A 15,569-nucleotide genomic window follows, 5' to 3' on the forward strand; every position below is an offset into this window, starting at 1 on the left:
CACACAAGGAAACAAAACTCAAATTACTGAACTGTACTCATTGTACATTATTACTGAACTATACTCACTGTTCTACGGTATTGCTGGACTGTACTTACACTGAGAAACACTTTGTTGCTGCCTGAAGCATTTGATGAATTAGAACAAGTTGAAAGGTTAGAAGCATTTAAGCGAGATGAAGATGTGGAGCTTCTCTTAATTGGTGAAACCCCTTCTGTTGCATATGCTCCAGGTCCAGGCGTTTCCTGTAAATAAAGAACTTTGTTCACCAAATAGTTGTAACAAGTCCCACAGTCAGACAGGAAACTTTTAGGCTTCATTAGGCTTCACAAGAGTCTCCAAGGCCAACTACTGACCTCCCCAGGATGCATCCCACAATACTTGCCTAATTCCCAGGTAGTCTATTTCACTCTTAGAACACTCTTCTATACTGGAACTTGCAAAGAAAACCATACATACTGCGTGCCTCTGGCAAGGATCTTTTTAATGAGTCTTATGAAGGAAGACTTGCCCAGTTGCTGGAAGGTAAATGTGATACCAATTTTCAAGACGGGAAAGAGGCACTTGACTACAGACCAGTATCACTGACAAGCATTTCCTGTAAAGTACTTTAACAACACTTTCGCGCGCCCGGCTAAGGTTAAAAAAAAGCGGTATGTGCGCGCGGCGTTTTTGTCGCTGAAGCGTCAAAACAAAAATGTGTATACTCTTTTTACTCTCCTGACCTTAGTTCTCGAGCTACGTATTTCATTTTGGTACCAACATGTTCGCAATAAAATTTTCTAGAAGAACATCAGTAAAAAAGGTCATGAAAGGTATAGGGATACCAGCACCAAATAAATAACTAATTAGATGACTCGCCGTGAGCGCCCAACAGCAACAAAAATGTTTTTACTCTTGGGATTGTTATCACCTCCACACTTGTCCTACAGTGTTAATTTTGGTATCAATGGACTCGCAATGAAATTCCCAACACGGTGATATGAATATAAACGTAGAATAATGGTCGCGGCCCACCCGCAAGAGTGTGGGAAGTGGTGGAACTGTTACCCGGTATTGGTGACGGGACGACACACGTGCGATACGGCGCTTTGAAAGTTTATACTTATTTCACTCTCCTGACATTATTATTCTATGTACGTCATTCATTTTTGTGCCAATGTGTTCGCAATAGAATGTTCTATGAGCCCGTAGGTAAAAAAGATCAACAAAGCGTAAGATAGAATAGCGCCAAATATAAAACAACGCTGGAACATATCAGTGAGCGTCAAACACACACAAAATGTTTTTACTGTTATGTTTGCCAAGTTTATACTTGTTGCACACAGTTATTTTTGGTTGTACATTGATCGGAATAAAATTCCCTAAACAGACATATGCATATAATACATGATATGGAGGAAGCATTACCAGTACAAACAGCTAAAGTCACCCATCTGCAACCCGTTTGGGACACATGCTACACCCAAAAAAAAATCTATGAAGGTTCGAGTCTACTTATGGCAGTTTATGTGATACAATGTTCATTCTGGTATCAAAATACTCGTTTCAGTTTGTAGTTCATGCGATTTTCAGAATCAACTGAATCGCTGGAGGTTCAACATTCGAGTCAGAGTCATCTGACAAAACCGTCTCGTCAAATGGCAGTGTGCCAAACATCTCGGGTTCTGATTCGGTTGCTGCTTCAGCTTGAGGTGTTGAAGTGAACAAGGGCCGCCTCACACCAGATGGTCCAGGAGTTTGCATGGCGTCAGCATAGGCAGGACCTGTGTCATCATTTATGTCTGGAGTGTGCCGCAAGTGTTGAGATACTGTTGCTGTTTGAGGCCAATCTTCCGGGTCCCAGCACAATAGGGCCCAAATTGCCGCCTCGTGGAACTGTAGCAATGTTAGCTTTTTTTGATCAGTTGTGTTGTATTTGTACAAAACAAAGGCATTATGCAAAGCCATTTGCAGGAAATAAAACGTTATCTTTTTGGTCCACTTGTGAGTTTTCCTGGTAAAATGGTAATACCATTTGATCGAAGTGGTCCACACCTTTCATGAACTTATTGTACCATGCAGCCTAGTGGTGAGAAAGAGCCTCATGGCGTGCAGTTTGAAACAAACCCAAAGTAAATCGGATTAATATTGAATTTTATACAAATATTTTTTTCAGGACATCATTTTATGTCCACATTGCGGAAGCGGGTAGGCGAAACAGGACTCCAGGTTATGTCCTGAACCGCATAAAGTGTTAAAGAACAATCAGGTTAAGACTGGTTACACACCTAGATAACATTAGGTTTGTAAGCAAACACCAACATGGGTTCAGGGAAGGGAAATCATGCCTAACAAACAACCTGGAATTCTATGATAAAATTACAAGAAAAAGGCAGGACAGGGAAGGATGGGTAGACTGCACATTTCTGGACTGCCAAAAAGCCTTTCATACACAACCGCACAGGAGACTGCTATTCAAACTTGAGAGGCAGGCATGAGTAAGTGGAAAAGCTCTAGCATGGGTAAGGAACCGCCTAACAGGAAGGAGCCGGAGTGTTATGGTAAGGGGCTAGAAGTCGGACTAGTGAACAATAAAGAGTAGTGTACCTCAAGGATCGGTGCTGGGACCAGTTCTATTTCTAAAATACATAAATGACATGTCTACAGGAGTAGAGTCCTAAATGTCAATGTTTGAGGATGAAGCAAAATTAATGAAACGAGTTGTGACAGATGAGGATTCTCCAAGAACTTTTGAATAGGTTGCAGAGATGGTCATAGAAATGGCTACTGAAGTTCAACACGAGCAAATGTAAAGTTATGGAATTGGATTTGGGTGACAGACCAAAGGACAGTACACAATGAAGGGAAACTACCTACCTGTGATGATTCAAGAAAGATCTGGGAGTGGACATAACACCTAATCTAACTTCTGAGGAACATATACAGTAAATAGAATAACAACAGCAGTGTACTCTATGGCGAAAGGTATATCATTAAGAAACCTAAGTAAGGAGGCATTTAGAGTATTTGTCCATCACACGCTAATATAGATACTGTATACATTCTACAGGGTTCAACACAGACTCCTCATACGATTAATATTTATGGAATGTACTGGGTGTTAGAAGGATAATCTCATGTACAGTATCCTTAGCATTGAGTAATGTCACTGGGATCCCAAATTTTAACTTCTTAGTCAGAAATGTAGGCAATGTCAAATTTAGCAATGTACATTCAAGTTACTTGAATTGAACCATTACTTCCCTTTGCAGCTGTGTTGTCTACCCATGAGCATAATTGTGCTGTAAAAATATGTAACGTCATTGCAGAAAGAAGTTTGACTTGAGGTGAAAGGAGATATTTATCTGTAAATTAGCAGATTATACTAAGTAAAAGCCCAGACAATAATAAATTTATGTAAATCATACAATTTCAGGATTTAGTATCGGCAATATAGGAAGATTAGTTATTCAAATTTATCCATCTTTTTAACATATGGATGGGTAACCTGGGCATTCATTTAGTCTCCTTGAGGTTACCTTGAGGTGCTTCCGGGGCTTAGCGTCCCCGCGGCCCGGTCGTCGACCAGGCCTCCTGGTTGCCGGACTGATCAACCAGGCTGTTGGACGCAGCTGCTCGCAGCCTGACGTATGAGTCACAGCCTGGTTGATCAGGTATCCTTTGGAGGTGCTTATCCAGTTCTCTCTTGAACACTGTGAGGGGTCGGCCAGTTATGCCCCTTATGTGTAGTGGAAGCGTGTTGAACAGTCTCGGACCTCTGATGTTGATAGAGTTCTCTCTCAGAGTACCTGTTGCACCTCTGTTTTTCAACGGGGGTATTCTGCACATCCTGCCAGAATACCCCCGTTGAAAAACAGAGGTGCAACTGGTACTCTGAGAGAGAACTCTATCAACATCAGAGGTCCGAGACTGTTCAACACGCTTCCACTACACATAAGGGGCATAACTGGCCGACCCCTCACAGTATTCAAGAGAGAACTGGATAAGCACCTCTCATACAAGTTATATTGAAAACTATTATACTGTACATTTAACTGCATCTGTCTCGGCACCCAGCCGGTAGGGAACTACAACTCTACTACTGCACTAACATGTGCACTAAAATACTGCATTGCAGTGGGGTGGGAGAGCTTGTCACAAGCATCTGTACCCTTCCCCACTTAACCTGATAATGACTTATTATTGACATCCCAAAACAGAATTAAGAGTTAAAACGCTCTACACACCTCTTTGTTATTCTTCCATCTTTGAGACTTGTCCAGGGATGCAGAAGGGACGGAATCCTTCAACTTCGGATTGTACGCTGTTGGTGGTGGGGCACAACCTGCAATAAAAATGTTGCAGTGAAACTATGCACAAAGTCATCATGACTACAGAACATAACACCAAATTATACAAGGACAAAGCAAGAGTTAGGAAAGCAAGAAGGGGGGGGGGGAACAAACTTAAACAACTGCAATCAAAGCCAATACTGCAAGAAGCCAGGCAGTCATTACACCAACTAATCAAAGTAGATAAGCTAAATAATTATTAACTGGTAAAATAATGAATTTAACCCATACATGGATGTTAAATAATTAACATTATCCAACAGTCATGTCATCAAACACTTAAAATCCTTACCAACATTCTTAAGTGCCTAAAAAAAAATCATTAGTCTTGTTGCAAAACTTGAGTATGACTGAAGACATTGTTTTATAAACTGTGCAGAAAATACCAACAAAGCTACTGTAGTTTTGTCACAAAACCAAGTCTAGACATCCTTGTGTGTGTCTCCAGGCTGCAAGACTTGCCACCCATTAAATCCCAATGCATTGGATATATAAGCAATAAACATTTTCGGCAAGAAAATATACGCATCAATAACAAACCTGGGGAAAACCTTCCATATAGCAGGCCGAGGATTCCTAGAGAGGCAAAATAGTCGTGCACAGTGCTTTGAACAAAACCACCACCAGTGCCAAACTTTGAATAAACACTAATATCATATAGAACTAAACATACCTGCTTGATGGGGTTCTGGGAGTTGTTCTACCCAAAGCCCAGCCTGAGGCCAGGATTGACTTATGAGAGTTTGGTCCACTAGGCTGTTGCTGGGAGCGGCACGCAGGCCTACATACCCACCACAGCCCGGTTGGTCCAGCATTTTTTTTAGAAAACAGTCTAGTTTTCTTTTTAAGATGTCCACGGTTGTTCCAGCAATATTTTTTATAGTCGCTGGAAGGACGCTGAACAACCGCGGACCTCTGATGTTTATACAGTGTTCTCTGATTGTGCCTATGGCACCTCTGCTCTTCACTGGTTCTATTCTGCATTTTCTTCCATATCGTTCACTCCAGTATGTTGTTATTTTACTGTGTAGATTTGGAACCTGGCCCTCCAGTATTTTCCATGTGTATATTGTTTGGTATCGCTCTCGTCTTCTTTCTAGTGAGTACATTTGAAGAGCTTTCAGACGATCCCAATAATTTAGACGCTTTATCGCGTCTATGCGTGCCGTATATATTCTCTGTACCTGTATTCCCTTTATTTCAGCAATCTCTCCTGCTCTGAAGGGGGAAGCGAGTACTGAGCAGTACTCAAGATAGGACAACGCAAGTGACTTGAGTACAACCATTGTGATGGAATCCCTGGATTTGAAAGTTCTCGTAATCCATCCTATCATTTTTCTGGCTGCTGCAATATTTGCTTGGTTATGTTCCCTAAACGTTAGGTCGTCAGACATCATTATTCCCAAATCCTTGACACGCTGTTTTTCTACTATGGGCAGATTCGATTGCGTTTTGTACCCTGTATTATGTTTCAGATCCTCATTTTTGCCGTTCCTGAATACCTGGAATTTATCACTGTTAAACATTTTATTTTCTGCCGCCCAATCGAAAACTTTGTTGATATCTGCTTGTAGTTTTTCAATGTCTTCCTCAGAGGTAATTTTCATGCCGATTTTTGTGTCATCTGCAAAGCATGACACGAAGCTGTGACTTCTATTTTTGTCTATATCTGATATAAGAATTAGGAAAAGCAGTGGTGCAAGGACTGTACCTTCAGGTACAGAACTTTTAACTGCGCTTGGGCTCGATTTTATTTGAATGACTGTTACTCTTTGTGTTCTGTTCGACAGGAAATTGAGTATCCAGCGTCCTACTTTACCAGTTATTCCCATTGACCTCATTTTGTGTGCTGTCACTCCATGAACACATTTGTCGAATGCCTTTGCAAAGTCTGTGTATACTACATCTGCATTTTGCTTTTCTTCTAGAGCTTCTGTGATTTTGTCATAGTGGTTGAGTAACCGTGACAGACAGGATCTTCTCGCTCTAAATCCATGTTGTCCCGAGTTGTGTAGTTCATTATTTTCCATAAAACTAAAAATTTGATTCCTAATCACTCTTTCAAAAACTTTTATTATGCGAGATGTTAGTGCAACTGGTCTATAATGTTTTGCCAAGGCTTTACTACCCCCCCTTGTGCAGCAGAGCTATAACTGCTGATTTAAGTGCAGCTGGTATCTCCCCTGTATCCAGGCTCTTTCTCCATATTACGCTGAGTGCTCGCACTACTGGTACTTTACATTTCTTAATAAATATTGAATTCCACGAGTCCGGCCCAGGAGCTTAGTGCATGGGCATATTGTCAATTTCTCTTTCAAAATCTTCTGAGTTTGTGTTATATCCGTTATATACACATCCAATATGAAATCATTTTCAACATATATAACACAGTGAATGAGTGTTACAAACATCCCATTACAAAAAATCTAGTGAAACTTAAGGGCTTATATACTACAGTAAATGGTTTCCTTTTGGTTTGCTGGCAGACCTGTAGTGTGTCGGAAGGACACATACAGGAAGATATATTATGAGTAATAAACAATGTCTGTATACCAGTGCTCCAAACTGCCACAACCTAAACACCAACAAGAGTACAGCATTAATTGTAATTGTACAGTGCAATGACCAAAGCAAATAATGAACTGCAATTTTGTGTAAACTAACTCATTTATAAATGTACAAATATTTAGGAAATTTTGTTTAGATTCTAATCTATTGAAAATGCCACAATTGCATACATATTACATATTAAATTGCTTATTAATATCATACCCTTTTAGTCAGCAGTTAACTAGAGATGAGCAACTGATCATTAGGAGTCAAAGAGGTCGGAGAGAAACTTAAACAAAAATATTAAAATACCATTGTAGAATACCAGCACACCCTGCTACTATGTCTAGTAATTTTATTATTATTTTTGATATATACACAATAGTTTACACATTCTTGTACAGCCACTAGTACGCGTAGCGTTTCGGGCAAGTCCCTGGAATACAACCCCCACCGCGAAGAATCATTTTTACAACCAAGTACCCATTTTACTGTTGAGTTTAACAGAGGCTACAGTTAAGGATTTGCGCCCAATAAATCCTCCCAGGCCAGGATAGAAACCCATGACAAAGCGGTCGCGGAACGCCAGGCGAGTGTCTTACCCCTACATCACGTTGACTGGTATATGTTAGATCTGAACAGAACAACATTCCCAAGAAACGAGCCACCAAACCTTGGGGTGCCTGACAGGCAGATGCTGGATACCCAAACATCCAAAAGCCAAGTACAATATGTTGTTATGGAGCCGTTATATAGGAGTATTGAAACAAATGTGAGCATTGTTTTACTGGTGAAGTTTTCTTACAAATTGGTGACAAGTTTTGTCATTTTGGAGACAAGCACCCGAGTGTCCCAACACCGAGCAACTATTTCCAGAGTCCTACATATTTTGTTTAATACAGTACCTATACTGTATATAATAAAGTATTCGATTAAAGATAACTATCCAAGTGATTTAAATGCCTATATGGGGCTATATTCTACTCATTAAATCTGGGGCTCTTCTAAACCTGGTGTTAAAATGTTGGTAACTCATTCAATTATATTTAGGAGGGTACCGAGTCAATGACTGCAAATAAGGTTTCAGTTACTGATCTCTGATTTGGCCAGTAAATCAAAAGGTCTTTACATTCGGTGAATACTGTGCCTCCTCCTGATGTGTTGGTGTGATTGTAAATGGATTAATTTATATTTTTAAGTTACATTTGGAAACATAAATAGTGAGAAATAACAACTAACTTGCACCTCTATTTATATGCAGAGGGCAAAGCATTGCACACACCCTTCCACTCTTTACGACCACAATAACATTTCCAACTACTGGCACCCCAGTTGCCTCCCCCGGCCGCCATGACTCGGCAGGCACTCCCTAGCCGCCATAACACCACCGCCACACCACTACCCCTGGCCGCCCCCGCCACAACACCACCCCTGGCCGCCACAACACCACCCCTGGCCACCACAACAACACCCCTGGCCGCCGCCACCACAACAATACCCCCCCCCCCCTGGCCACCACCACAACAACACCCCCTGGCCACCACCACCACAACACCCCCCCTGGCCACCACCACAACAACACCCCCCCCCTGGCCACCACCACAACAACACCCCCCCCCCTGGCCGCCACCACAACAACACCCCCCCCCTGGCCGCCACCACAACAACACCCCCCCCTGGCCGCCACCACAACAACACCCCCCCCCTGGCCGCCACCACAACAACACCCCCCCCCCCTGGCCGCCACCACAACAACACCCCCCCCCCCTGGCCGCCACCACAACAACACCCCCCCTGGCCGCCACCACAACAACACCCCCCCCCTGGCCGCCACCACAACACCACCCCCCCCTGGCCGCCACCACAACAACACCCCCCCCTGGCCGCCACCACAACAACACCCCCCCCTGGCCGCCACCACAACAACACCCCCCCCTGGCCGCCACCACAACACCACCCCCCCTGGCCGCCACCACAACACCACTCCCCCCTGGCCGCCACCACAACACCACCCCCCCCTGGCCGCCACCACAACAACACCCCCCCCTGGCCGCCACCACAACACCACCCCCCCCCTGGCCGCCACCACAACACCACCCCCCCCTGGCCGCCACCACAACACCACCCCCCCCTGGCCGCCACCACAACACCACCCCCCCCCCTGGCCGCCACCACAACACCACCCCCCCCTGGCCGCCACCACAACAACACCCCCCCCTGGCCGCCACCACAACAACACTCCCCCCTGGCCGCCACCACAACAACACCCCCCCCTGGCCGCCACCACAACAACACCCCCCCCTGGCCGCCACCACAACAACACCCCCCCCTGGCCGCCACCACAACAACACCCCCCCCTGGCCGCCACCACAACAACACCCCCCCCTGGCCGCCACCACAACAACACCCCCCCCCTGGCCGCCACCACAACAACACCCCCCCCCCCCTGGCCGCCACCACAACAACACCCCCCCTGGCCGCCACCACAACAACACCCCCCCTGGCCGCCACCACAACAACACCCCCCCTGGCCGCCACCACAACAACACCCCCCCTGGCCGCCACCACCACCACCACAACACCCCCCCTGGCCACCACCACCACCACAACACCCCCCCTGGCCACCACCACCATCACAACAACAACCCCCCTGGCCACCACCACCACCACCACCACAACACCCCCCCCCTGACCACCACCACAACACCCCCCCTGGCCACCACCACCACCACAACAACACCCCCCCTGGCCACCACCACAACAACACCCCCCTGGCCACCACCACAACAACACCCCTGGCCACCACCACCACCACAACACCCCCCTGGCCACCACCACAACAACACCCCCCCTGGCCACCACCACAACAACACCCCTGGCCGCCGCCACCACAACAACAATACACCCCCCCTGGCCACCACCACAACAACACCCCCCCCCTGGCCACCACCACAACAACACCCCCTGGCCACCACCATCACAACAATACCCCCTGGCCACCACCACCACAACACCCCCCCCCCTGGCCGCCACCACAACAACACCCCCCCTGGCCGCCACCACAACAACACCCCCCCCTGGCCGCCACCACAACAACACCCCCCCCTGGCCGCCACCACAACAACACCCCCCCCTGGCCGCCACCACAACAACACCCCCCCCTGGTCGCCACCACAACAACACCCCCCCTGGCCGCCACCGCCACCACCACAACAACACCCCCCCTGGCCACCACCACCACCATCACAACAACACCCCCCTGGCCACCACCACCACCACCACAACAACACCCCCCCCTGACCACCACCACAACAACACCCCCCCTGGCCACCACCACCACAACACCCCCCTGGCCACCACCACCACAACACCCCCCTGGCCACCACCACAACAACACCCCCCTGGCCACCACCACAACAACACCCCTGGCCGCCGCCACCACAACAATACCCCCCCTGGCCACCACCACAACAACACCCCCCCTGGCCACCACCACAACAACACCCCCCCTGGCCACCACCACAACAACACCCCCTGGCCACCACCACCACAACAACACCCCCCCTGGCCACCACCACAACAACACCCCCCCTGGCCACCACCACAACAACACCCCCCCCCTGGCCACCACCACAACAACACCCCCCCCCCTGGCCACCACCACAACACCACCCCCCCCCTGGCCGCCACCACAACACCCCCCCCCCTGGCCGCCACCACAACAACACCCCCCCCTGGCCGCCACCACAACAACACCCCCCCCTGGCCGCCACCACAACAACACCCCCCCCTGGCCGCCACCACAACAACACCCCCCCTGGCCGCCACCACAACAACACCCCCCCCTGGCCGCCACCACAACAACACCCCCCCTGGCCGCCACCACAACCACAACAACACCCCCCCTGGCCACCACCACCACCACAACACCCCCCCTGGCCACCACCACAACACCCCCCCCTGGCCACCACCACAACAACACCCCCCCCTGACCACCACCACAACACCCCCCCTGGCCACCACCACCACCACAACAACACCCCCCCCCTGGCCACCACCACAACAACACCCCCCCTGGCCACCACCACAACAACACCCCTGGCCACCACAACACCCCCCCTGGCCACCACCACCACAACAACACCCCCCCTGGCCACCACCACAACAACACCCCTGGCCACCACAACACCACCTCTGGCCGCCACCACCACAACAACAACACCCCTGGCCACCACCACAACACCCCCCCTGGCCACCACCACAACAACACCCCTGGCCACCACCACAACAACACCCCCCCCTGGCCACCACCACAACAACACCCCCCCTGGCCACCACCACAACACCCCCCCTGGCCACCACCACCACCACAACAACAACCCTGGCCACCACAACAACACCACCACAACAACCCTGGCCACCACCACAACAACACTCCTGGCCACCACAACAACACCACCACAACACTCCTGGCCACCACAACAACAACCCTGGCCACCACCACCACCACCCCCCCCTGGCCACCACCACCACAACAACACCCCCCCTGGCCACCACCACCACAACAACACCCCCCCTGGCCACCACCACCACAACAACACCCCCCCTGGCCACCACCACCACAACAACACCCCCCCTGGCCACCACCACCACAACAACACCCCCCCTGGCCACCACCACAACAACACCCCTGGCCACCACCACCACCACAACACCAACCCCTGGCCACCACAACACCATCCCTGGCCACCACCACAACAACAACACTCCTGGCTACCACCACAACAACAACAACACTCCTGGCCACCACCACAACACCATCCCTGGCCACCACAACAACACTCCTGGCCACCACAACAACACTCCTGGCCACCACAACAACACTCCTGGCCACCACAACAACACTCCTGGCCACCACAACAACACTCCTGGCCACCACAACAACACTCCTGGCCACCACAACAACACTCCTGGCCACCACAACAACACTCCTGGCCACCACAACAACACTCCTGGCCACCACAACAACACTCCTGGCCACCACAACAACACTCCTGGCCACCACAACAACACTCCTGGCCACCACCACCACAACAACACTCCTGGCCACCACCACCACAACAACACTCCTAGCCATCACCACCACAACAACACTCCTGGCCACCACCACCACAACAACACTCCTGGCCACCACCACCACAACAACACTCCTGGCCACCACCACCACAACAACACTCCTGGCCACCACCACCACAACAACACTCCTGGCCACCACCACCACAACAACACTCCTGGCCACCACCACCACAACAACACTCCTGGCCACCACCACCACAACAACACTCCTGGCCACCACCACCACAACAACACTCCTGGCCACCACCACCACAACAACACTCCTGGCCACCACCACCACAACAACACTCCTGGCCACCACCACCACAACAACACTCCTGGCCACCACCACCACAACAACACTCCTGGCCACCACCACCACAACAACACTCCTGGCCACCACCACCACAACAACACTCCTGGCCACCACCACCACAACAACACTCCTGGCCACCACCACCACAACAACACTCCTGGCCACCACCACAACAACAACAACCCTGGCCACCACCACCACAACAACACTCCTGGCCACCACCACAACACCCCTGGCCACCACCACAACACCACCCCTGGCCACCACAACAACACCACCCCTGGCCACCACCACAACAACACCCCCTGGCCACCACCACAACAACACCCCCTGGCCACCACCACAACAACAACAACCCTGGCCACCACCACCACAACAACAACAACCCTGGCCACCACCACCACAACAACAACAACCCTGGCCACCACCACCACAACAACACTCCTGGCCACCACCACAACAACAACAACCCTGGCCACCACCACAACAACAACACTCCTGGCCACCACCACAACACCCCTGGCCACCACCACAACAACAACACTCCTGGCCACCACCACAACAACAACACTCCTGGCCACCACCACCACAACAACAACCCTGGCCACCACCACCACAACAACACCCCTGGCCACCACCACAACAACACTCCTGGCCACCACCACAACAACAACCCTGGCCACCACCACCACAACAACAACCCTGGCCACCACCACAACAACACCCCTGGCCACCACCACAACACCCCTGGCCACCACCACAACACCACCCCTGGCCACCACCACAACACCACCCCTGGCCACCACCACAACACCACCCCTGGCCACCACAACAACACCACCCCTGGCCACCACCACAACACCACCCCTGGCCACCACAACAACACCACCCCTGGCCACCACCACAACACCACCCCTGGCCACCACAACAACACCACCCCTGGCCACCACCACAGAGGTGGCCACTTCGCCTCACACAAACATTACCTATTTCCTCGTTGAAGCGCTTCAGTTTAGCCTTGGAGAACATGGTGTAGCCAGGTATCCCAAGTGTACACAGAAGCAGCAGGAGCGTGTACACCACAGCAACAGGAGTGTACACAGGAGCGTGTAGACCGTAGGAGTAGTATGTACACCGCAACAACAGGAGCAGGAGTGGTGTACACACAGGAGCGTGTACACGGCAGGAGGAGAGCGTACACAGGAGCGTGTACACGGCAGGAGGAAAGCGTACACAGGAGCGTGTACACGGCAGGAGGAAAGCGTACACAGGAGCGTGTACACGGCAGCAGCAGGAGAGTACACAGGCGTGTGTACACCACACTCGTGTTGCCGCCACTGTGCCACAACAGCGGGAGATTTAAAAACCTGTAGCCAATCAGGGAGAGGCAGTCGTCTGGCCAGCCAATCAGCGCCCGGGACACAGCTGCTGTCCTGACGTCGGCTTTGGGAACAACAACACACACGTTATTCGTATTTATTTTAATAATATTGTATTATATGTGCCTACTAATGTAAGAAAATATATATAATCTGTATTACTGCTTATTCTACTTAAATTATATAATTTGGGGAATTTTTTTGACTAGTTGTAATATTTATCAGTTGCTGCTCGTCCTGATGGTCCTGCAGCTGGAATACAAATACAAATACAAATATTTATTCAGGTAAAGTACATACATACAAGGTAAAATACAAAAGTTGATGGATTCATAGATAGAGCTAGTACATACAATGCCTAAAGCCACTATTACGCAAAGCGTTTCGGGCAGGAAAAGCACTAAGACTAAAACTTAATACTAACTTAGATTAAAGTATATATTGTGTTGAGAAAAAAATCAGAAAAAAATGAAAAAGGGGGAGGGGGAAACATGGCAGAAAAAAACAAAAATACAATTTGGTCAACAAACAGCATTGTTTAAAATCGTAGACATGGGTTGACATTCAGGGGTGAGGTAGCTAGCTTACATTGAGTTAATTAGGTGGTACTTAGTTTAACTAGTTTTTTTTTTTGAGATATATACAAGAGTTGTTACATTCTTGTACAGCCACTAGTACGCGTAGCGTTTCGGGCAAGTCCTTAATCCTATGGTCCCTGGAATACGATCCCCTGCCGCGAAGAATCGTTTTTTCATCCAAGTACACATTTTACTGTTGCGTTAAACAGAGGCTACAGTTAAGGAATTGCGCCCAGTCAATCCTCCCCGGCCAGGATACGAACCCATGACATAGCGCTCGCGGAACGCCAGGCGAGTGTCTTACCACTAGTTGGGAGTTGTACTGTCTTTAACATAATTGGGATAGTCATTCCACATTCGAGGTCCCTTGATTTGTAAAGCATTTCTAGTTTGACTAAGTCGTACTCTTGGAAGTCAAATCAAATGAAATGAATTGTCTATTCAGGTAAAAGTACACACATACAAGATGAGTTACGAACATAATGTTGGATTTATAGATCGAGCTTGTACATACTATGCCTAAATCCATTAATACGCATAGCGTTTCGGGCAAGGTGTGGGGAAGAAAACACTTAGACTAAGACTTAATACTAATAGAGATCAAAGCCTAAATTGAGTTGATAGAGGCCTAATATCTACCTTTACCCTCTAACTTTAACCTACGGTACCTGAAATGGAAGCACCTGGCTAATACAGTAATATCAGAAAGAATACCAGGAAGTAGCCTAAATGAACAGGCACATGCAAATGACCTGCTACGGATGTGCGACAGGTTTGCCTTAAACCAGCAAATAGTAGAACCAACTAGGAAGGAGAACACGCTGGAACTCATTTTCACTAATAATGATGAATTGATCTGGAACATAATGATTACAAATACCTGTTACTCAGATCACAACTAAATTGAAGTTATGACAACCATGGGGAGTAGACCTTCAAAACCAGTCCAGATTTCCAGTGGAGGAGATTTCAGCAAATTCATCTTCAATAATAAACAGATAAACTTGGAGCAAATAAACCAGGACTTCACAGAAATAAACTGGGAAGAACAGCTAGAAAATACAAACCTGAACCAGTGCCTGGAAAAAATAAGCTCAGTAGCACTAGAAATATGTACAAACCGCATACCCCTAAGAAAAAAGAGAAGGAGATGCAGATTGGAACGGGAACGTCGTTCCCTATATAGGCGAAGAAAACGAATCGCGGAACAACTTGAGAGTCGCACCTTATCTCAAGAACGGCGAAGAAGGTTAGGTAGAGAAATAGAAACAATTGAACTCAAGCTACAAGAATCATA

At 48.8% G+C, this 15,569-nt stretch overlaps 1 protein-coding gene across 1 annotated transcript in view; it reads right to left on the reverse strand.

Annotated features, from left to right (window-relative positions):
• LOC123770547 (hyaluronan mediated motility receptor) overlaps positions 1-13,704 on the reverse strand; it is a 188,038-nt gene extending 174,334 nt beyond the window's left edge. The window contains exons 1-3 of the mRNA XM_045762557.2: positions 13,302-13,704; positions 4,230-4,327; positions 99-245 (exon numbers count right to left, since the gene is read on the reverse strand). Of these exons, the coding sequence (XP_045618513.2) occupies positions 99-245; positions 4,230-4,327; positions 13,302-13,344 (288 nt within the window). The 5' untranslated portion in view covers positions 13,345-13,704. The remainder of the gene's footprint in view (positions 1-98; positions 246-4,229; positions 4,328-13,301) is intronic.
• Positions 13,705-15,569: the final 1,865 nt, after the last annotated feature.

This window comes from Procambarus clarkii, chromosome 46 (genome assembly GCF_040958095.1).
Source record: "Procambarus clarkii isolate CNS0578487 chromosome 46, FALCON_Pclarkii_2.0, whole genome shotgun sequence".
Classification (NCBI taxonomy): Eukaryota; Metazoa; Arthropoda; class Malacostraca; order Decapoda; family Cambaridae; genus Procambarus; species Procambarus clarkii.